The 23,520-nt window shown below is 52.3% G+C and overlaps 2 protein-coding genes across 2 annotated transcripts in view; one reads left to right on the forward strand and one right to left on the reverse strand.

Moving 5' to 3' along the window:
- The window catches only part of LOC133350012 (F-BAR domain only protein 2-like), an 87,632-nt gene extending 71,791 nt beyond the window's left edge, over positions 1-15,841 (forward strand). Inside the window, exons 22-29 of the mRNA XM_061563965.1 lie at positions 1,878-1,937; positions 2,973-3,078; positions 3,654-3,809; positions 5,094-5,226; positions 5,532-5,731; positions 6,905-6,969; positions 7,688-7,852; positions 8,390-15,841. Of these exons, the coding sequence (XP_061419949.1) occupies positions 1,878-1,937; positions 2,973-3,078; positions 3,654-3,809; positions 5,094-5,226; positions 5,532-5,731; positions 6,905-6,969; positions 7,688-7,852; positions 8,390-8,412 (908 nt within the window). The 3' untranslated portion in view covers positions 8,413-15,841. The remainder of the gene's footprint in view (positions 1-1,877; positions 1,938-2,972; positions 3,079-3,653; positions 3,810-5,093; positions 5,227-5,531; positions 5,732-6,904; positions 6,970-7,687; positions 7,853-8,389) is intronic.
- A 1,077-nt stretch (positions 15,842-16,918) lies between these two features.
- Positions 16,919-23,520, reverse strand: part of LOC133349634 (uncharacterized) — a 38,861-nt gene continuing 32,259 nt past the window's right edge. The window contains exon 18 of the mRNA XM_061563235.1: positions 16,919-17,939. Within this exon, the coding sequence (XP_061419219.1) occupies positions 17,835-17,939 (105 nt within the window). The 3' untranslated portion in view covers positions 16,919-17,834. The remainder of the gene's footprint in view (positions 17,940-23,520) is intronic.

Raw genomic sequence — 23,520 nt, forward strand, 5'->3', positions numbered from 1 at the left:
TGTTGTTTTCACCCCGGGCTCGTTTCGTACATCGCGTGCGCAATTTTGTTTTGACTCCACCTAATTTTTTTTGTAATTTTACCCCCCCTCCCTTTGGTTTTTACACACGCATGTTGTCACAAACACACACACATACATCCCACTTGCATGTTCACCACACGTTGTGCGCGACATGCATACATGCCCTCACACGCGCAAATACACGTGCGCACGAACGCGCGGGAACCCACGCAATCGCGCGCGCTCATTCGCGCACACCCGCGTATCCACATACTCGCACGTACACACATGCACGTACATACACTCGTACGTACGCACACACGCACGTACACGCACACACGCACGTACACGCACACACACACGTACGCACGCTCGCACGTTGACACACGTACACACGCTCACGCACACACGCACGTACATACACGCACGTACACACGCTCACGCACACACACACGTACATACACGCACGTACACACGCTCGCACGTACACACACATCCACGTACACACACTCGCACGTACACACAAGCCTCCTCATCAGAAGACGACCTCGGTAGAGGTCGGGCCACGCCCTGCCGTCAACAGAGCAGCAGCAGCAGCGTGTCGTCTGGTAGGGCTTGGCGGGGGGGGTGTTTAGTTTGTTGTCCTTCCCATCTGAACCAGACTGAGAGCCTCCGGCGGAGAGTCCCACAGTCCGAGTGCTATGGGAAGGGAGGCCCAGATAGTCCCACAGTGCGGGTGCCACGTGAGTGAAGGCCCAGAGAGACCCACAGTGCGGGTGTCACGTGAGAGAAGGCCCAGAGAGACCCACAGTGCGGGTGTCACGTGAGAGAAGGCCCAGAGAGTCCCACAGTGCGGGTGCCACGTGAGTGAAGGCCCAGATAGTCCCACAGTGCGGGTGCCACGTGAGAGAAGGCCCAGATAGTCCCACAGTGCGTGTGACACGTGAGAGAAGGCCCAAAGAATATCACAGTCTGTGTGCTATGGAAGGGAAGGCCCAGAGATCGCTGCCTACGCGCTTGAGTTTCGTTCCGTGGGGATGCATAAGAGGCGATCCGGGTCCCGCCGACGTTGTGGTTCTCATTGAAACGAAGGGTCGCAGCGGCTCCCAGATGTACCCGAGGTGGGGTGGGAGTGGGAGGGGGGGGTTTAGTTTTTTTTTGCGTGACGAGGGGAGAGCTCGCGAGGGCGGCGCACGCTCTTTGATTCTGCGCGAGTCGACCCCATGTCCGAAAATCGGCAAAAAAGAGGAATAAAACAGAAACGCAGCGGGGAAATCGAAATCACACCGGAGCAGAGCAACCGCGTTGCCGCGCGAATTTAAATCGTCGTCACGGAGCCAAATTACACGGAGCGTAATTTGGCTCCGTGGAATTACCCGCAAAACGACAACACTCCTGTGCTCGGCTACCGTGATGGATTAATGAATCGTACTCATCGGGACGTGACGCTGCCAGCCGGAACAGCCTTTCTCTCTCCGTGACCTTCGGCTGCTGACTCTAATCCCGTGACCCCTTGAACTCTGCTGCCCTCTTGCCCCTTCTGCTCCCACGCCCCTCCGCCACACACCCCCGCTGACCTCTGAACCTACACGCTCCCCTAACCCCCACCTCCCCCGCCCCGTACCCCCGCTGACCTTTGAACCTACACGCTCCCCTAACCCCCACCTTCTGACCCACCCTGTACCCATGTTGACCTCTGAACCGACACGTTCCCCTAACCCCCACCTTCTCACCCGCCCCGTACCCATGTTGACCTCTGAACCTACACGCTCCCCTAACCCCCACCTTCTCACCCGCCCCGTACCCATGTTGACCTCTGAACCTACATTCTCCCCTAACCCCCACCTTCTCCTCCTTTCCCTGATCTCCACTGCCAGACTTTGATCAGCTCAAGATGGTTTGGTTTGACAGGGGGAAGTTTTATTTCACCTTTGAGGGTAAGTGTCAGGGCGGGGAGGGCACGCACGGGGGGGGGGGGGGTGTAAAGGGGGCATTAGGCAGGAGCGACCCCGATGCATGGGTGCGTGAGTCTCGACGCTTGACCTCTGCATGGCTTTAGGTGACCCACCCCATCTACGTCAATAGCACGCGCGCGTGGTGTGTGTGTGTAGCCTCGCTTGTTCTGTCTCGTTGGCATGGTCTGTGTCGTTTGTAACTGCGTATTAAACGTACGGCCTTGTTTGTCATGTATGGTCCCGTTGGTGCTGTCTTGTTCTCTCTGATATCGTCTGTGTTGTTCGTACTGTCTTGTCTGGTACCATATCCGTACTGTCTGCTCATCGCTCTGCCCCGGCTGCGCTGACCATCTCAGCTGTGCGATCCGTCTCGTCGGTACTGCCGGTCTCATCTCTGCTGCCTGCGCGATGCGTACCGCCTTGCTCGTTCATCCCCACCATTCACTAAGGATGGAGGTGATCACGTGCCATTTTCTGGGATTGAAAACAATCGATTGCTGCCCGTGCCTGCATCGTGAGCGTCAACGAGTCGGTTGTGATCTCTGAATCATCGTGTGGCGTGGCGGTTGTTGGTGGCGGTTGTTGTTGGTGGCGGTTGTTGTTGATGGCGGTTGTTGGTGGCGGTTGTTGGTGGCGGTTGTTGGTGGCTGTTGTTGATGGCGGTTGTTGGTGGCGGTTGTTGGTGGCTGTTGTTGGTGGCGGTTGTTGGTGGCGGTTGTTGGTGGCGGTTGTTGGTGGCGGTTGTTGGTGGCGGTTGTTGGTGGCGGTTGTTGGTGGCTGTTGTTGGTGGCTGTTGTTGGTTGTGGTGGTGTTGGTGGCGGTTGCTGGTGGTGGTTGTTGATGGCGGTTGTTGGTGGCTGTTGTTGGTGGCTGTTGCTGGTGGCGGTTGTTGGTGGCTGTTGTTGGTGGCGGTTGTTGATTGTGGTGGTGTTGGTGGCGGTTGCTGGTGGCGGTTGTTGATGGCGGTTGTTGATGGTGGTTGTTGGTTGTGGCGGTGACGGTGGCGGCGGAGAGCAGGAGCGTCCCGGGGCCCCAGCCCGCTCACGCTCGGCGCCCACGACACGCTGCCCGTGGCCGCTGCCTTCACCGAGACCGTCAACGCCTACTTCCGCGCCGCCGAGCAGTGCGTAGCGTCAACGTCGTCAACATCGTCGTCAACATCGTCGTCAACATCGTCGCCTTCGTCAATACCGTCGTCAACATTGTCGCCATTGTCGTCACCATCGTCGTCAACATCGTCATTGTCGTCACCATCGTCAATGTTGTCAACATCGTCAACGTCGTCAACATCATCGTCACCTTCGTCAACATCGTCACCTTCGTCAACATCGTCAACATCGTCAACATCGTCAACATCAACATCGTCACCATCGTCAACGTCGTCAACATCGTCGTCACCGTCATCGTCATCGTCGTCACCATCGTCGTCGCCACCGCCGCCATCGTCGCCATCATCGCGATCGCCGCCATCGTCATAACTTCTGCAATCGTCCCACCGCCGTCATTGCCATCCTTCCGTCGACGATTGTCAATCCCACCGCCACCATCATCGCTTCTGCCTTCACACCGTCACGATCGCTTTTCTCACCACTGCAGCAGCAGCAGTTGTTATTACCTTCACCATTACCATCATCCTCGCCATCACCGCCATCATCGTAACTCTCCTCCCCCCCCCGCCCCTTCCGCGTGCCACGCCAGGTGCATGGTGAAGATCACGGGGGAGCTCACCATCTCGTTCCCCTCGGGCATCACCAAGGTGTTCTCGGGGAACCCCTCCCCAGCCGTGCTCAGCTTCCGCCTGCGCAACTCGGCACGCCTCGAGCAGCTGCTGCCCAACCCGCAGCTCCTCTACAGGCGAGGCCCCCCCCGTACACCCCCCCCTGTACCCCCCCTGTCCCCCTCCCCCTGTACCCCCCCTGTACCCCCCCTGTAGCCCCTCCACCCCCCCCCACCAACTCCCGTACCCCCCCACCCCCCCCATACCCACCGCCAACCCCCACCCCCCTCCCTCTAGGTCGCCTCGGCCTAAAATGAGCATCCGCTAAGAGGGCAGGGAATGGAGCTCCACCCGGGGCTTGGGGTTGTGAAGGTCGCGATGGCATCTCGTGTGTGTCTACGCGTGTGTGTGTGCGTACGCGTGTGTGTACGTGTGTGTGTGTGTACACGTGTGTGTACACGTGTGTACTCGTGTGTGTACTCGTGTGTGTACTCGTGTGTGTACTCGTGTGTACGTGTGTGTGTACTCGTGTGTGTGTACTCGTGTGTGTGTACACGTGTGTGTGTGTACGTGTGTGTGTGTGTACGCGTGTGTGTGTGTACGCGTGTGTGTACACGCATGTGTGTGTACTCGTGTGTACGTGTGTGTGTGTGTACTCGTGTGTACTCGTGTGTGTGTGTACACGTGTGTGTGTACGCGTGTGTACACGTGTGTGGGTGTACACGTGTGTGTATTCGTGTGTGTACACGTGTGTGTGTACGCGTGTGTACACGTGTGTGTGTGTACACGTGTGTACACGTGTGTGTGTGTACACGTGTGTACACGTGTGTGTGTGTACACGTGTGTACACGTGTGTGTGTGTGTGTACACATGTGTACACGTGTGTGTGTGTACACGTGTGTACACGTGTGTGTGTGTACACGTGTGTACACGTGTGTGTGTGTGTACACGTGTATACACGTGTGTGTGTGTACGTGTGTGTACACGTGTGTGTACGCGTGTGTACACGTGTGTGTACGCGTGTGTACTCGTGTGTACGCGTGTGTGTACTCGTGTGTACACGTGTGTACTCGTGTGTACTCGTGTGTACGCGTGTGTACGTGTGTGTGTACTCGTGCGTACGCGTGTGTGTGTGTACGCGTGTGTACTCGTGCGTACGTGACTTTACCGAAAGAACCAAAGAGTATGGATTCTCTTAAACGCACGTTTTATAAACGTGGAGGGAACAACACCGGAGGAGCGGAGCAGCCGGGTGGCTCAAACGCAGCGAGTTTGCGCAGCGGGGAACAGAGGCGGCGGGTGCATCCGCCAGTGTTCCGTGCTGGTTTAGTAGGCACTCGCCAAGATTGATTCTCCCCAAGGATAAATTTGTCGGGTCTTTCTCCGCGTGCGTGCGTACGTGCGTGCTTTCGCTCGTGCAGCGACCTCTCGCAGAGCGACTCGGAGACGCGAGACTTCTGGCTGAACATGCCGGCGCTGTGCTCCTACCTCAAGAAGCTGTCGGAGCAGAGTCCCTCCGCCACCTACTACAACGTGGACATCCTCAAGTACCAGGTGTGCGCAGGGGGTGGTGGCGCAGGAGTTGAGTCGTGGGGCGGGCGGATTGGAGGATGGCCATTGCGGATGGGTGGTTTTGTTACCGCTATGCCTACCCCCCCCCCTGTGTACTCAACACGCGCCGCTCCTCGTGACTGCTGCATCTCCTCCCCCTGCATCTCCTGCTCTTCCCTGTGCCTTTCATCCTCTTCCACATGCCTCCCCTTCTCTCTATCCTCTTCCCCCTCTCTCCACCCTCCTCTTTTCCCCATCCTTTTCCCCTTCTCCTCATCCTCATCCCCTCCTCCTCCTGCTCCCCCCAGGTGTCCGCAGGAGGAGCGGACGCGGCTCCGCTGCTGCTGGAGCCGAGCTGGCGCTGCGAGGATGCGCGCACGAGCCTGCGAGTGGCGTTCCGCTACAACGGCTCCGCCATGGCCTCGCCCTCCCCCATCACCAACCTGCAGGTCGTGACCCCCGTCGGGGGCGGGGCCACAGACATGCAGGCCACTCCCCCCGCCACCTGGTGAGACTCGGACCGCCCCAAACGCCGCGTGGAGGACCGGCCTGGTTCCCATCTTTTTCCACCGGCGCATGCGAGCCGTGCCAGCACGGCACCTCCCCCCCCCCCTCCTCCACCCACCAAATCGCGCCACGGTGGCGAGATGTTAACTACCTCGCCTGGTATGCAGGAGGTCTTGGGTTCAATCCTGACCCTGAGACGCCTGTATATTTTGAGTTTGCGTGTTTCTCTCCCCGTGGTCGCGTGGCTCAGCTATGAGAGGGGGGGTGTTCCTGAGTAATGTGACAGCCCTCAATAGATCAATGTCCACAAAGTTGGGTTTTTGTTGAGAAGAGATGGATTAAGGGGGTTGTAGCAGGTCAATTGTTAAGTAGAGCCAGGCTATCTGAATATATTTACTAGATGGATTACTCATCAATCGCCGGTCCACCAATCGGATCGCACGAAAGTAATTGCGAAAGAACTCCTCGTCTCCTTTGGCACGGGTGCCGCTGGACGGGAGGTCAACGGTGATGCTGATGATGAGCAGCCGTGGCGACGAGCGCCCGTCCGTCTGGACACTCGGAGGGCACGGTTTTACAGATCCCACAGGGATGGAGCACGAGACTTCCACCTCCAGCGCAGAGAAAGAGGTTCCTGTGGAAGTATACGCATGTGTATTCGTGGTTCTTTCGGTAAAGTCACGTAGAAGGGAAATAATAAAATAATATAAATATAAACAATAACAATTCTCACGACGTTTCGACTGCAACACCAGCAGCAATCATCATCAGGTGTGAAATCCACAGCAAGAAAATTTGAAAAAAGTGGCGGTTTTAGGGGAAAAAAAGTGGCGGTTTTAGGGAAAACTGCCGCTTTTTTCAAATTTTTTTGCCGTGGATTTCACACCTGATGATGATTGCTTGTGTTGAAGTCGAAACATCGTGAGAATTTGTATTGTTTTATATTTATATGATTTTATTACCTCCCTTCTACGTGACTTACCGAAAGAACCAAGAATATGAATCCCTGCAGTCACGAAAGCTTTAAATCGAAATTTCTACGCATGTGTGTCGATCTTCATTCCCACTGTACGTAGCCAGCCGTGCTAATCGGAGGTGCGTCGCTGTGAAACTGTCGCATCCGATCCGTTTGCTTCGTTTTTTTTTACCATCAATTTCTGATCTTTGTCGGCAGGAATGCTGAGCAGAACTGGGTGCTTTGGAAGATTCCAGAAATCTCCGAAAAATCAGAAGGCGGAGGTGAGGGTCGTGTCACGTTTATCATTAATATATTTTAACAAAAATCACCCTCATTTGTTCCAGTTGTGCATCCAGTATCGCGTCACATGACGCGCGCGCGTGCGTGTACGCGTATGAACGTGTGCATGAACGTGTGTGCGAGCGGGTAGTGTCGCGGTGAGAGCGCTGGGCTACGAACCCGGCGACCCGAGTTCAATTCCCGCTCACGGCCAACACCGGTGACGATTATCTGAACCGGTCCTGAGCCTCAAACGAGTACACGGTGCGCAGAGGTCGCAACCGGGTACCCGATACCCGTACCCTACCCGATACCTGGCTATCCGTACCCGTCCGGGTACGGGTACGGCTACCCGTTTGCGACCCTGGTGCGGCCGGGTACAGGTACGGGTAGGCCGTGAGTCACTGGCGAGTCACCGTTTGTCACTCATTTCTCAACGTCTTGTCTCTTCTCACAATTCAAGTTCCTAGAATCAACCCACCCACGCCTGCAACATGGCTTCATCCCAGAGGTCGCAATCGGGTACCCGTTTGCGACCCTGGTGCGGCCGGGTACGGGTACGGGTAAGGAATCAAAACCTGTTTGCGACCTCTGCCGGTGCGGCGTGTCAGCCTTCACAGGTGCTGCTCGCTTAGCAGTGCTTGCCCCGACTGTCTGTTCAAGGCTACGTGGGGGGGGTGGGGTGGGGTGGGGGGGCACCTTGTCCTTGTGCGTGCTCAGGCTCGGGCGTGCTCCAGGCGCACTTCTCGGTGGCGGACGGCCCCACGGTGCCCGCGACGCTCGCCGCTCAGTTTGTGAGCGAGGGGTCGTCGCTGTCGGGCGTCGAGTTTGAGCTTGTCGGGGGCGGCTACCGCCTCTCGCTCGTCAAGAAGCGCTTCGCCACCGGTGCGTCCCCAACCCCCACACACCCCCCGCCCCGCCTCCACCCCCAATCCCCCGCCCCCACATCCCCCACCCTCCCCTACAGTTCGTTCCGTTAGCGACATCGGCGATGAGAAAATTCGTCGATGAAATGCGTTTTTTTTTTGTCCGAAGTTAACGATGAGCATAAGTGGACGAAAATCGTGGAGAGATATGGTGATTGCGAATGCCATCACCATCATCACTATCATCACCACCACCATCATTATTATCGTCATCACCACCATCACTATCATCATCACCACCACCATCATCATCATTATTATCATCATCACCACCATCACTATCATCACCACAATCACTATCATCACCACCATCACCACCACCATCACTATCATCACCACCACCATCATTATTATCATCATCACCACCATGACTATCATCATCACCACCATCATTATTATCATCATCATCACCACCATTGTTATTTTCATCATCACCACCATCATTATTATCATTAGCATCACCAATATCTTTGTCTTGTGTCTGTGTGTGACCCAGGCAAGTACATGGCTGACGGCTAAGGACTCGTTCGTTGCCACAGAAACTCAACCTCTCTTCCCATCAACCCGTGCTCCTCTCACCCAACCTGTGAACTCTGACCTTTGGGCACCACCGCCACCACCAAGTTTGTCCCGTGTGCTCGTTACTCCGTAATTTTGGTCTGCCGGCCACGACGCTCGGCGTTACCCTGCGCGCTGGTGCAGAGCGCGCAAGAAGTGTGCTTGCTTGCGCCAACACACGCGCACGCACACGCACGCACACGCGCGTGCTCGCTTACGCCAACGCACGCGCGCGCACACACACGCGTACGCATTTACAATAAAGCGTATACTACATATTCAGCATATAATTGCCCGAGCATATGCAAACGTGCCAGGGATCAAAAACACACGCGTACGAGGGACTATACGTACACGGACACCAAGTCTGTGACATCTCCCCGTGCCCCCCCACGAAGCCTTGCAGGCTGTTGGGAAGGGTGCTGCTATTCGTGAGAACACGTTAAGGCCGGCACGGCGCAGGGAATGGGGACCGGAGGGGGGGGCGTCTCCTCGTTGTCGATGTCGCCCCCAGCACCACCTCAACGGGTGCTCATTTGAAGGGCGAGTCAAGCTCGATAGGCCATGCTTAGATACAAGTGCTGCTCCTGCTGCTTCTGATGATGATGATGCAGTGGTGTAGCGTGGAGGGGCCCCCCTACCGCACTCCTGTTCACAACTTCCCCCCCCCTCCCCATCCCAGTCTTCGTAACCCTCTCCAGCGAATGGGCCTCTCCCTGCAGTTGCACGACTCGCACGTTTGATAAGCGGCACCGCTGTGATTGCGTGCGCGTCGTCAGCAGCAGTTTGACACTGCCCCTCCCCCCGTTCCAAGTTGTTGAAGTTGTGGGGTTTGTAGCACGGTGCTGCTTAAGCGACTGCCACACCACACACTTCCTATTGATACGGTAGAGAGAACAAAAGCCCCACCGTGTGTAGCCGCACCGACTGTTAGAGCAAGTGCTGTTAACTAGCACGTGAACGAAGGGCGGCACGGCACAAGGGGGGGGGGGGGGTGGGTGTCGGATGTGGGAGGGGTGGTCATGTAATCAGTGCCCGGCTGCCCAGTGAGATGGTGTTTCACGCACCGCGCCAGCTACTCGCATCAAGCTGAGTATCAACCTCGTCCGAGGCCAAGAACCGGTTCAGATATTTTCCACTGACGTTAGTCGAACAGTCGAGCTCGGGTTGTTGGTTTTTTTGTAGCGCGGCGCGCTAACCACTGCATCACTCGAACGCTCCCCGCTGCGTGCCGTACAGACGCACTGACACGCGCGCACAAATGACAGCGTGTTGCTCGCGCACGCACGGAGCAGTCGTGCGCGCAGCGTCGTATGCTTAAGTTGCCCTCTCGTCTCCTCGACCGGTTGATCGCGTTGTGTTGAAGCTGTGACCGACGCGTTATTTATCTGAAGCAGAACAAACGTCCGTCAGCTAGGCGGCAACGGCCGGCGCCGAATGGGGAAAAGGAAAAAAAAGTACAAAACGAACACCAAAAAAAAATGCATTTGCTTTTTTTATTTTATTTAAATAGCGGACCGAGTTTGAAGTATTGTGGCGAGCTTTGCTGTGGACGTTGTGATGAAGTGAGTTTTAAAGCGGAGTAACGTCGGCGAGAGAAAGGAGGAGGCCTTTGTCGTCGCGTTGATCGCCAGCGTTCGTACGCGACCAGGTGCTTGGATCCCCCACTCCATGACGTACCACCTCTCAAATAAATGTCGACGATGTCATCCGCACGCACGCCGAGTATTACGCTGCAGGCGGTTTGGCCCACGGAGTCGAATTTCCGACTCGGCTCACAGGCGCCGTCCGCCGTCGCAAAGGCTTTCAAGAGATGACAATCTTCTGAATGATCGTGTTTAAATTAATTAATGATGATTGTTACATAGTGTTCGAAAATTTTTTTTTTGGGCTGCTACCACGCTGTGATGGTGAGCGCACGGGACTTGCAATCCAGAGGTCGACGATTCAGCCTCCTGGAGCGGCAGTTGAACACAATGTCCACCCAGCTGCACACACATGCGTACACCGGTAGTTAGACGATCGCCAGCTCATGTGTTGTGGGGTAACGTGTGGGCACTCCATCTCTTCCGAGGCCACCGTGAAAGAACAGGCCACACATTCATAGAGAGAGAGGGAGGTTCTACGAGCTCTCCCGTAGAGACCGTCCTGACAGCAGTGCTGTGAGCAAGCAATTGCAGGGCTGCACATTTACCATCGATAATTAATTTCGCTTATTGGCAAAGTCTGGTTTATATGGTAGCATTGTTGATGAAGCGCGGCAGCATTCCCAATCGTGAGTTGGTGAGTTCAACTCCTAGCCAGGGTTGGATCATCATTATCATCACCAACCATCTTAGGGTTCTAATATGAACGGCATCAAGTAGGACGTTGGTGGTTGTAATTATGTTCATCAAAGGACGACTAGGGTCCTGCCATAAGAATGTGGAATCACTGCCACTGGCTCGGGAAACGCTGTTCTCCCCTGGAAGTCGCCCTCGAACGAGAGCTGTACAGCGCAGGAGGCTTAACCGTGATCAATAATAAAAACTTTACCTATTTTTATTTTACCAGCTAAGGCCCCCACTGAGCTCTGTAGCTCTTTTTCAGAGGCGACCTGGCCACAAATGATCGCCCAACGAGAAGTGGCTTATCACGTGGAAATTTATAGCAGCCAAATGCTGTAAACGCCCACGTTTCTAAATGTGGAGAGAAAACCGGAGGGTCGGGAGAAAAATCTACGCCATCACGTGGAGAACATACAAACGCCAACTGTACAGACGTTAGGGTCGGGATCGAATCCACGACCTCCTGTATACCAAGCGAGCTAGTTGACATCTGGCCACCACGGCGCCCCAATCCACGACTGACTTCTGACCCTTCGGCTAACATGAACGCTGCTTGGTACTCGATCGGACTGAAGTCCCTGACTAGAATGGTGAAGTATGGTCAAACAAACCCCCATGACCGACGTGACATCGGGAGGCCCGTTATCCAGCAGTGGTTTCATCGGGCTGCGACTGATTCATTATTAGAGCAATTGTGAAGAGGAACTAAGTTTGAAGATGGCGAGGGACTTCAGAGCAGATGTGTCAAGAGGCAAAGGGTGGTTTATTATTACTCATATGGTACGAATTTTTATCAACCCCAGAGGAGAGCTGACGATGGTATGTGTATTTACGTAGAACTTCTTTCGCATCCTACGTAGCCAGCCATGCCAATCGGAGGTAATCATGGTGATGATGATGACGATAGGTGGAGTTGACCCCTGACCTGGATTTGAATTTCCCATGTCTGATTGCAAGTGGAGGGGTTCAACCACTTAGCCACGTGCGCCCCCTTTGCCCGTCGCCGTACCTCCAGGCATTGCCGATCGGCTTCTTGCGAGCAAAGCGCTCATTTCCGCAGGGCTTTTTGTTTTCGTCGCGCACAGGGCATTTCGGTTCGCGAGTTCGAAAACGTAAAAGCTACGGCGGCCGCTCGTCGTTAAGTCCTCCGCTAGCTCCTGACGACGCAGGCGATTAGCGGGCTCAAGTCCATCGACCGTCTCAATGTAAAGTGACGGTTGTTTGCTCTCCATCTCTCTATCAACAGCAGCAGCGGCAGCAGCCATGCGACGACGATGAAGGTGAAGGCCTGTGCGTTGGTGCATTTCCCTCTCGGTGCAGAGATTTGAGGTTCGAACCCCCGTGGCCACCCTGGTTAACACTGCGGGTGTATCAACTATGGAATATATGCGCTGTACACTTGGCGGTGGATTTTAAAGATGCTGCGGCGTTTCTGCTGGCGTCACAGCACGAACTGACTCAAAATTGTCCGCCAACGACTCGATTGTGAGAAAACGTGGCCAGATCGCCTCCGAATGTACAGCTACTACTACTGCCAACCTGTCGAGTTTATTTGGTTTAACCAGGCGAGAACTTGAGAGACCGGGTTAAGTCTCGTCGTGGTGGCCCCGGTCACACTCTTGCGAGCGCTGAACAAAATAGAGTATCGTAGTGAAGCCATTTAGAAATCCGAGCAAAACATTCTCACGTGGGAAACTGGAAAATGTTGCACGATCATCAATCGCTGATTATAAGTTTGCCTGCAGCGCAACGTCTGCACGGGCAGATGATTTTGAAACTGATCGCTGCACAATTTATGTTCGAAACATTAAACAGACGTTGAGTGACTATCGCGCCAATATGTAAACGGGCGGGCTGTGCGCCAAATGCAATTCGCAAGCAAAGTAATCACAAATAATCGACAGCTGTGCATACAATGCACTTAAGTGATTATGTTGTATCTAAGCTGGAGGGTTTTGATCCTCCTTTCGTATGGATAGGGATTGAGTGGTGGCTATAAATCCGTGTCTGGGTTATGAATGCAGCTGCTTCCAGGCAGAATGAGGCTGCCAGGCAGAATGAGGCAATCCCACTCGCGACTTTGGAGATCGTTCAAAGTGGACACAGGTTCACACAGAAACCCATAGAGTCAAAGATGAAGACAAAGATCCCCCGTATAGACTTAACAGACTGTTGGGGGAAGTGCTGTTAGCGAGCACCTGTGAAGGTCAGAACGGTACACGAGGAGGTTGGTGGCCAGCAGCACGTCTGACCACCTTTGTGTCCCCAGTAGCGATATTTATACACCGCACCAGGTACTCATTTGAGGCTAAGTAGACGTTGGGGAGATTCAGGACCGGTTCAGGCAATCATCACTGGTGTTAGCCGTGAGCGGGAGTCGGACCCGGGTCGCCGGGCTCGTAGCGCAGCGCGCTAACCGCTACCACCACTCCTCCATAGAGTCTCGCAGCGACTCACAGACTTGCACAAAGACCCATAACGGAGACCCATCAACTCGCACATCCGGCGATGATCATCGGTGCGTTGGGATATGGCCGAGCAGACCGATCTTGACATCCGTATGCTCGATCGCAGACAATGGCAGGTGGTTCAGAGGGGACGGAGTGTGGGGCCCTGTTGATGTAATGCCGCTGCTCTCCCCCCCCCTCCTCCGCTCGTCGCTGCCATTTATCTGCCGCCTTGACGAGGTGAATAATTTTCTCGGGCGACCGGCGCCGATGGGGGACGCTGCAGCGCCTGGGCTTTCCCGAGCATCGGTTCGTCCTCCAAAAAAATCTGCCCGAACCAACTTGCACCGGGGGGGGGGGGGGGGGGGGGGCATTTAAGCGTGCGACGCAGTTGTTTTTGTTCTGATTTCTATTTGCTGCATTGCCGTGCTTGATTTGCTTCTTGTCATTTTAGCGAGCCGGGTCATGCTCGCAGGTGAGACGATGTCCCGGTTGATGAAGTTCCCCGCGTAGTTACACAAATAACCTTGGAAACTTTAACCTCGAGCAAGGAAAAGCGGTGGGGAAATGCCCCGTAGGCCTTTAATCGTCTGAAGCATAGCTCCTTCATGACGTGGTGTGAGCACCAAAAGTACTGGTGTGCTAAAGAGAGGGCACACTTTCGAGTTTTAGTCGTCATTCTTGCCATAACATGTTTGACAGTAGACTGACACTTGAGCAAAAGGTGAAAGTTTTGGAGTGGTTATTGAAATGCGAATCTCCAATCACTTTACAATGACATTATTGCAGACAGTTCAGTTCACGAATTGGCTTTCTGCTTAGCGCATGAGAACCCTTGAATAATATTACTTGGAAAACGCTAAGCGTATGCTCCCAGTCGATTGCACCTTGAGATTAGGAGAGTGTTAAACTTTTTTTTGGGTTCCTCGAAATCATTTAAAATCAGGAGAGGCCAGGGCTGGTAGTTGCCATGCTCCCAGCCTCTGGAACTCCGTCCCAAGTCGTATCAGGAATGCTGGCAACATTCGAATCTTCTATGCGACATTTAGAAACATATTGATTGCTGAAACGCGTAGGATTTCGCGACTAATATTATCCGTAATAGTTTCTTGGGTAGGATCGCGTAAATATCAATGCGTCGTTAAACCCGCCACCACCAAACACAGCCAGTTAGTGATGTTTCTCACGTAAAAAAAACATGACAATTCGTTACAAATTGTATATGTTGTGGGTTTACTCTCCAACACACTGGTTAGTGCTGTACTCTTCACGAATTGGCATGTTCTATTTACATGACAAACCTTACTATAGTTGGCTGTCGGGTGGTAGCTGTTTTAATGATGCATTTATATTTCGATTTAAAGCTTTCGTGACTGCAGGGATTCATCTTCTTGGTTCTTTCGGTAAAGTCACGTAGAATGGAAATAATAAAATAAAAATTAAACATAATAAGATGCATTTATATTTACGCGATTTAACCCAAAAACCTCTTATGGATGATATTTGATTACGATATCTGATCCATAAGCTGGGCTTATTTGGCCAATGGTTTTAATTATTGTCATTGTAGAGCAACCTGGGATGTTCTCCTTGGAGAGCGCTGTTGTATAGAAGCAACAAGTGATTGTACTGATTGGAGATCTCCACGCGATGAAAACGCTCCACGACTTTTTTTTGGTTTGTTGTCCTTCCCTCGCACCTCCGATTAGCGCGGTTGGCTACGTGCCGTGCGAAAGAAGTTCACCATTTCTACATACAACCATACATACGTACAAGTGCCAATCTGCTGTCTGGCATGTTGCAACGGAGATTGATATCAAGCTCGGGGCTATCAAATGCAGTGTGAAATGAAAAGAATGACGAGTGTACTGCTTAACCCTTTCCATGTCTTAATTCGTTCCGATGACGTACGTATGTGTACGTGATCGGTACGGGACCGTAAGAAAAAATATAATGAAATAACTTTAAATAACTTTATCGAGGGCGTGTGGCAGCAGTTTTGACGCCAGCTATCATAGAAGTGCGGTCGTGTCACTTCGGTTCTCTGCGTTGAGTACAATGTATTTTAAAAACGACGACGCTATGCCTCTCTAAATAAAATTAACTGAGCTTCTTGCGCGTTCAGAGATTCGGCGGTGAACGGGACACCCACACACCCTGCGACTTGCAGACATCTCGGAACGGGAAAGGGTTAACGGTAGCTTTCATGGATGAGAAGTTACGGCATTTTTAAACGGTGGCAAAAAATTGACGGAAATGCCCCGTATTTACGTGCGATGTCTTTCCTTCCTTCCGCTGCCCAGTTCCCCTTGGCGTGTGCCCTGCAGCTGTTCATCATAAGCGTTTTGTGTCTTATTCTGTCCAGCATGTCGTACCTTAACTGGTTGAAACAATTAAAAGTGAACAGACGGAATAAATATGAAGATGTATTGTTATTAAGAAAAGGGATAAGTTATTAAATTACTTTAAAAAAAGACATATATATAAGAAATGTGCAGAACAAATAAGTAAATGATGTTTTATAATGTAAACAGATAACAATGTGCGAATGACCTTTTGAGGTCACGGGGAGTGCTAGTGTTTTGTTGGTGTGGAAAATTATAGTGTTTGAATCTGTTGCTGCGTGTGCCTCCTTTGATCATCGCCTGGTCTTGTTTATTTTACCCGCGGCAAGCGAGGATGAAGATGCTGAGAGCTTCAGTGTGTGGAATCTCGTGGGATGTGCAGATGACATATCAACGCTTGCGCAGGGTCACGAGATGAAAAGACTAAATTGCGTTTTGAGATGTTGGAGCTGCAGACGAATCGATCGCGTAAGCTGATGTCATGAGGTGGCATTTGCAGGATGTCCTAAGTGGGCCACAGCTGGAGACGATTAACAATCCTGCAAGGGAGAATATCGGGCAAGAGCATACACAATGTGAGCAGTTGGACAGGTCTCTTGGTGAGAGATGTTGAAGATCGTGAAAGATGGAAAGCTTCTACCATGGACATCAACCCTCGGTTACGAGGATGACACCGATAGATGAAAATGGGGACACCAGGATTTAATTTTATTTATTACGTGTGTTATCTTCTTGGTTCTTTCGGTAAAGTCACGTAGAAGGGAAATAATAAACAGCGTCTGACGCTGTCTTTCCGACAGAAATGTTCTTCGCTTGAGGACGGCTGCTTGCGTTGTGGCCGAAACGTCGTGAGAATTATTTTATTATGTTTTATTTTTATTATTTTATTATTTCCCTTCTACGTGACTTTACGTGTGTTGTGTTTTATCTTTTGATATCACCCCTCCCCCAACAAATGTGTTCACATTTCACGATCGGCACATTCATGAAACAAAGAATCCATTCGGAAATGTCACGGAGTGGTGCGGCGCGCGTGCCGGAGATGGGCTGCGGGAGAGATCTCTCCCGCAGCAGCAGCTTCTCTTTCCGAAACATCCCGTCAAGCGGCGTTTTCTGTCGTTCACACGTCCAGAGGTTGCCTTTTGTTCGCGAGGGAGACGTGGATTTAAATGCGCCCGGAAAAAAACGAATTTCAAAAGTACCGGTCACATCGTTTTCGATGAAAGTGATGGGCTTTAGTTTTATTTAAGCCATCCAAGGTATTGCTACGGAATGTTTCGTCATGACATTGTGACTGCTCTTGGTAATACCTTAAATATATTTTCATAATTTTACAATTGCTCATTCATGAAAGCAACACACGTTATTTATTTTATGTCACACAACACAAACTTTTAGACCAGGTATTTGTCTTTTTTTGGGAAAGGAACACTCGGATCATTTAATGTCATCGCTCAACGTGTTTTAGACATTCCTAAAATACATTCATTTTTCCTTGAATTCATACAGATAAAAAATTACTAATATTAACGTGTTTTAAGTACCACCGTGCATGGTTATCAGGTAAATTGCCAGGCGTTATATAATCTGTGCCTTCTGTCAACTTATTTCACCCCCCACCCACCTCCTACCAGTTAACAGATGGCATGGCCCACAAAGTGTCCACTCAGCAAATGGTACAGACTGGTGCAGTTTGCAGAATTTGTCACGGTGCAAAAAATGACACATTGCATAAGGTCATTGCAAGTTGGATAACCGATGGGTTTTCAGGCTGGGTAACTGGAAATTGGGTAAGTTAATTGGTTGCAAAGTTTCTTGTGTAGATTGTTACTTGGAAGCCTAGTTAGGAGGCAGATAAAGTCACGGGGTGGTTGATTAGCACTTTAGCAAACTTACTGTCATTCTGATTGCTTATGAAGGTCGTTGCTTGATTAAGCAATCATCTATGAGGCTGGTTAATTTATAAACTGCTCATTGCTGGTTGCTTGAACAGTTACCAGTTTGATTGATGATTGGGTAACAGGATCACGGTTTAATTTGGTAAACGGTCTTAAGGATGGGTTAATTGAGCAATTGGTCCCGAGGATGGTTAATGGCGTGAGTAAATTGATGAGCAGGCCGCTCGCCTCGTTGCTTCGCTCGCTGCTTGCTCTTTAATCAATTGTATAATTCCGTAGGGGGCCCGGCGTCATCGCGGGAGTGATGATCCGGCTGCCTGTTGCGCTGCAGGACCTCCAGGCCAACTACATGCAGGGAGTGTTGCGTCACATGCCCTTGAACTGCTGCATTATGGCCGAGAGCTGCAGTGCTCGCTTGTTCAGAGCCGCCTCCTGCTCCCGCAGCTGGGCTTGCTGCACCACCAGGTCATCCTGCACAAGCACAAAGGTCCCCCGTGTGGACTTTTAATCTCCCTTTCCGAGACGACTGTAAGTTGCAGAGTGCGGGTTCCGTTCACTGCTAGCTCTCGGAAGACGCAAGCGGTTCGCCATTGATTGTATTTAAGGCGGCGTAGCGCCGTTGTTTTGAAAGACATTGTACCCACCGCAGAGAAGTGTAGCGACACGAATGCCGCGCTCTATGATAGCTGGCACCAGACTGGTGCCACACGCCCTCTCGCATGGCCTTGTGGGAGCCGCCGTACAGATACAGTTATTTCATTTCAGTTATTCGTCCACTTCGGCAGTTGGGGCTGTTGCATCTCATCGGGGGATCGTCGAGGATTGCGTCGACTTGGGGAGGCCTTCGTCCTGACGTTGATTATTTATTAATTCAGCGTCTGCGTCTGACACCGTGATTCATAGAGTTTGGAGGTCATCACCGGTCAGATCATTAGCTTCCTCGGGAAGGCCCCGGTACCGATTGAGGGGGTTGCGATGGGAACGCTGAATCCACTGTCTCCTAACTGTGGATTGATCGTGGTTGGTGATGATGATGTGTGAGGGGTAGAGGTGGTGTGGCTAGCACGACACCTGGCCGCCCTTATCTCCCCCTTTCTATATGCGTGTATGCCGCACCAGGTGCGCCATTTAGTCAGACTGGGGAAATTCCAGACGCGGTTCAGATGTCACTCACGACCACTGATGTTAGCTGAGGCTGGGAATTGGAACAGCTAGTTGAGTTAATATTGCAGGTCACATGGCCACACAAATACAAAGATCCCCCATATAGCCTTAAACAGACTGTCGGGGCAAGTGCTGTTAGCGAGTACCCATGAAGGCGGCACGGCAAAAGGGGGTAAATGGCCAACACCACACTCGGCCGTCTTTGTCTCCCTAGTAGCAATATGTACACACCACACCAAACACTCATTTGAGGCTGTGTCAACCTAGGGGAGGCCCAGGACTGGTTAAGATAATTGTCACCGGTGTTGGACGTGAGCGGGAATCAAACCTGGGTTGCCAGGTTCGTAGTGAAGCGCGCTAACCGCTACACTCCCCCTCCCCACACACAGGGCCGGATTGAGGTTCTTATAGGCTCTAGGCACTTCTGTTTCGTAGGCCTTCAGTGATAACTCGCTAGAGTTGTAACTGCTGCTGCTGCTGCCCCATGCTACTACCGCCGCTGTCACTGCGCTTGTTCCACGCGGACTTCGAATTGTGAAGGGGAGCGTTCTTTTTAAATCCTTTATATTAAGTTCACTTGCTTGCTTGCGCGCTTACGACCGTGCAAATCTTTCGGTCGTTTTTTAACCCACTTCCCGTGATCCAATCGAGCTGACATTTTGCACACAAACTCGTTGTGCGTGACAATTAATTTTCGTGAAATTTTTTTTCCAAAATTATACACTTTTTAGGGAATTTTTTTTTCGATTTAATTACCAATTGCTTAATAGTGGCAGGCAATCATCTGACCCATAGGTGGCAGCCATCTCAAGCCAGAGGACGAGAGGACTCTAGCCGCCACGCATATAAAGGATTTATAGTGAAAAACTTAGTTTTTACGGGTTAATTTTTTTTAAGCTAAAGCTGATTTAAAAAAAAAAATCTGTCTCCGACCAACCATAGGACAACAACGTTCGTCTTCCCCTTGCACTACTCTCTATTGAGAATGAGATTGCGTGAAAAACACCACTTGAAGATGCTACTGCTAATTTTGCAATAAAAAAAATCTCGAAAAATTAATCTCCGGTTTTAATTCCTCTCTCACCTTATGAACTCTGCCTCGTTGTACATACACTGTGCCTATCCTTGCTATATAAATTTATTTATTGAAGAAGATATCTTGGTTAATTTTTTTTTATCATACATGCAAACAAACAAAAAACATGGTAACATTTTAGTTTTTGTCGGCCCTTTAGTTTTTGTAGCATAATACGGCCCTGTCCACACACACACACACACAAAGACAAAGATCCCCCAGTATAGCCTCCACAAACTTTTGGGGCAAGTGCTGTTAGCAAGCAACGAACCACACACACACAGACACACGTGTATATACATATACACAGAGACACATGTATATACATACACAGACAGACAAAGATCTCCTGTATAGCCTTAACAATGTTGGGGCAAGTGCTGTTAGCGAGCACCTATGAAGGCCGGCACGGCACACGAGGGGTTGGGTGGCCAGCACCACGCTCGGCCGCCTTTGTCTCCCTAGTGGCGATGTTTACTACACACCGCACTAGGTACTCATTTGAGGCTGAGTGGACCTAGGGGAGGCCTAGGACCGGTTCAGATCATCGTCACCGTTGTCGGCCATGAGCAGGAATCGAACTCGGGCCGCCAGGTTCGTAGCGAAGCGTGCTAACTGCTACACCACCGCTCCCCACGTATATACACACACAACAACAACAACAACCGCCATTCGCCACTAAGTGGCGGTGACGTCACCACGATGCTTGTGCCAGGCCAAGTGCACCTTGAGGCCACGTGAAGTGTCGAAAGCCCGCTGGCAGGAGGTCACGGGGCAGACCCAGGTGCCACGGGTCGACTGACCGAGATGACCGAGATGACTGGCTGATGCACCACCTGTGCCCCCTACTGTGCCAACTTGCTGTGCTTTAGCCACCCGGCGCTCCGCTCGTTGTTGTGAGCGTCGCTCCTCCGCCCTCCGTTGTTGTTGGAGGGCGACTGCCTCCAACTGCCCAGTAGCGTCCTTCACGAGCCTCCTCCACTGAGGCCGATCTTGACACCGCTGGTACCAGTCATCGGCAAGTCCACTCAGCTCCACGTCCTCCTGTACCACATCACTCCATCTCTTCTCCAGCCCGTTCCGCGCCCGTCTAGCCCCCTCGATCCGGCCGAACAAAAGCTGTTTAGGCATGCGGTGGCTGGGCATGCGGGCTACATGACCCAGCCAACGCAGCCTTGCCTGCCGGAGGAGCTCACTGATGGGACTTTGCCCAGATCTTTCAAGGATTTGTGAGCTCCTCACACAATCCAGCCTGGTTAAACCCAGGATGGATCGTAGGCAGGCCAGCCTAAATGTTTCCAACCGGCGAAGATGCTCCACCAGGGGGGTCCACGTCTCGCAAGCGTAGAGAAGGGAGGGAATGACCGTGGCCGAGAAGACCTGAAGCTTCGTGCGGAGCGACAGACCAGGTAGCTTCCACACAGCGTTACGCAACCGATGAAAAGATATTGCCGCTCGACTGATTCGGAGTGAGACCTCTGCTGATAGACTGGAGCCGGTCATAAGCATACTGCCCAGGTATGGGAAACTCTCCACTCTCTCCACAACTGCCCCATCACCAATTGGGAGTTGTGGGGGTGGAGTGTCCGATGGTACAAAATACCCAGGCAGGTGCTTGGTTTTGGTGGGGCTGATGGTAAGGCCTCACCTCTTAGTGGCACGCTCCAGTCTCAGCAGCAGCGCCTCCAACTCCTCTTCTGAATGAGCAGCTATTACCAAATCATCGGCATACATAACGTGGTTGACCAATAGGGAGCCATCCCTTGATCGCACCCGGGCGTCGATCAGCCTCCCATTATATCTGTACCAAATGGAAATTCCTCCGGTACAGCTATTGAAGGCTTCACGAACTACGCGGTCAAAATAGATGTTAAATAATGTGGGAGCCAGAGGACATCCCTGTCGCACCCCAAGGTGTACAGGGAAAGGCTCCGACTCCCGGCCACGTAGTTTTACCCGGGCCCGCTCACCATCATGAAGGTCCTTAATGATCGTGAGCAGAGGGTCAGGGACTCCGAAAGCACGAAGAACAACCCAGAGCCCAGTCCTACTGATGGTATCATAGGCCTTGACCAGGTCAATAAAGCAGAGATGTAGGTCTTTTTGGAATTCCCTACACCTCTGCTGTAGCAGACGGACAGAAAATATGGCATCTGTGCAGGACCGCCCTTTCCTGAAACCGCATTGGGGCTCCGCAAGCCTCTCCTCAGCGTGCCTAGCAAGGCGATGTTGAATAATCCTTGCCAGGACCTTACCCGGCACACTGAGGAGTGAGATGCCCCTGTAGTTGTTACAGTCGGTACGGTCCCCCTTCTTAAAGAGGGGAACCACCAGGGCATCCTTCCAGTCCTGCGGAACCCGTCCAGTGGTCCAGACTGTTGTTATGATGTCATATAGGGCAGTCTGTGCACAAACGCCACCCTCCCTCAGCATTTCGCTTGGGAGATCATCTCTGCCCGGTGCCTTCCCTGGTCTCAGACTCCGGATCGCCCTCAGTACTTCCTCAACAGCTGGAACCTCAGCCAGCCACTCACAGGGGGTGACCTCTTCCAATATTTGAGGCACCGCAGCCTCAGCAGGGTTATCCCCACTTTGTGCCATGATGTTTTCCTGGCTGAGAGAATTTCCCTCCCCCAGGACCTCACAGAAATGCTCAGCAAATCTGCAAACCTGTTCCTGGGGGTCGGAGATTGGATCACCGTTTTTTCCTCTAATGATGGTAATAGGTGTGGCGCTGCAGGTTACTTTTTTGATGGAGTTAAATAGTGATTTGTGATCACGGGCCACTGAGGCAGACTCCATCTCCTCAGCAACCCGCGACCACCACCCATCCTTACAACGCCTTACGGCTCTCCGAACTTCCGAGCGAAGGCTGCGGTAAACCTCCTCATTCTCTGACGTGGGATGCTGTAGGCGATGAGAGTGGGCCTGTCGCTTTTTCTCAATTAACCTGAACACCTCCTCTGTCAGCCAGGGTTTCTGGGGAGGTCTGGACCGCGTACCCAAAGCAGCCATTGCAGCTGCATGAGTCACAGTCCTAAACCTCGCCCATTTACCCTCGACATCAGGTGGAGTGGGGGACGATGCCAACCCCAGCTGCAAGCGATGATGAAATTCTCGCTTGCAACTTTCATCAGCTAACTGAGACCAGGCCACTTTTGGTTGGAATGAAATCCTGGGTGTACACCCACCACCGGAGTGGAAGAAAGGCAGGCGCATCTTACAGATGACTAGTCGATGGTCAGAGGACAGATCAGCTCCACGGTAGGTCCTGGTGTCAAGGACATGGGTTCGCATCCGCTGGTCCGTCACTATGTAGTCCAGCAGATGTTCTTGCTTGGACCCGGCATGTATCCATGATGTTGTGTGGATGCGCCGATGCCGGAAGAGCGTGTTGGTAATTACAAGCCCATGGGCTGCACAAAAATCTAGCAGCCTCCTACCGTTATTATTGAGCTGATCTGGCCCATGCCTTCCAATCACTCCAGACCAGGTGTCAGCATCATGACCAACTCGGGCATTGAAGTCACCCAACAAGATGACTCTGTCCCGAGTGGCCACTTTAGCCAGCACCTGTGACAGGAGGTCATAGAAAGCGTCTGACTCATCGGCTTTGCTTGCATCCCTCCACGGATGTTCGTCTTCGGTGGGGGCATAAGTAACCACGACCACCACTCCTCGCCTCTGGTTGATGGGAAGGCGAGCCCAAAGTATCCTGGGGCTTACAGCTTCCCACACCTCACCGCCACGCTCCCACGCCCCCTTCATTCTTTTGTTCAGAAGAAGAGCCACACCCTGTTGTTTGGCAGTCTC

This window comes from Lethenteron reissneri, chromosome 4 (genome assembly GCF_015708825.2).
Source record: "Lethenteron reissneri isolate LAM-NWPU_2019-01 chromosome 4, ASM1570882v1, whole genome shotgun sequence".
Taxonomy (NCBI): Eukaryota; Metazoa; Chordata; class Hyperoartia; order Petromyzontiformes; family Petromyzontidae; genus Lethenteron; species Lethenteron reissneri.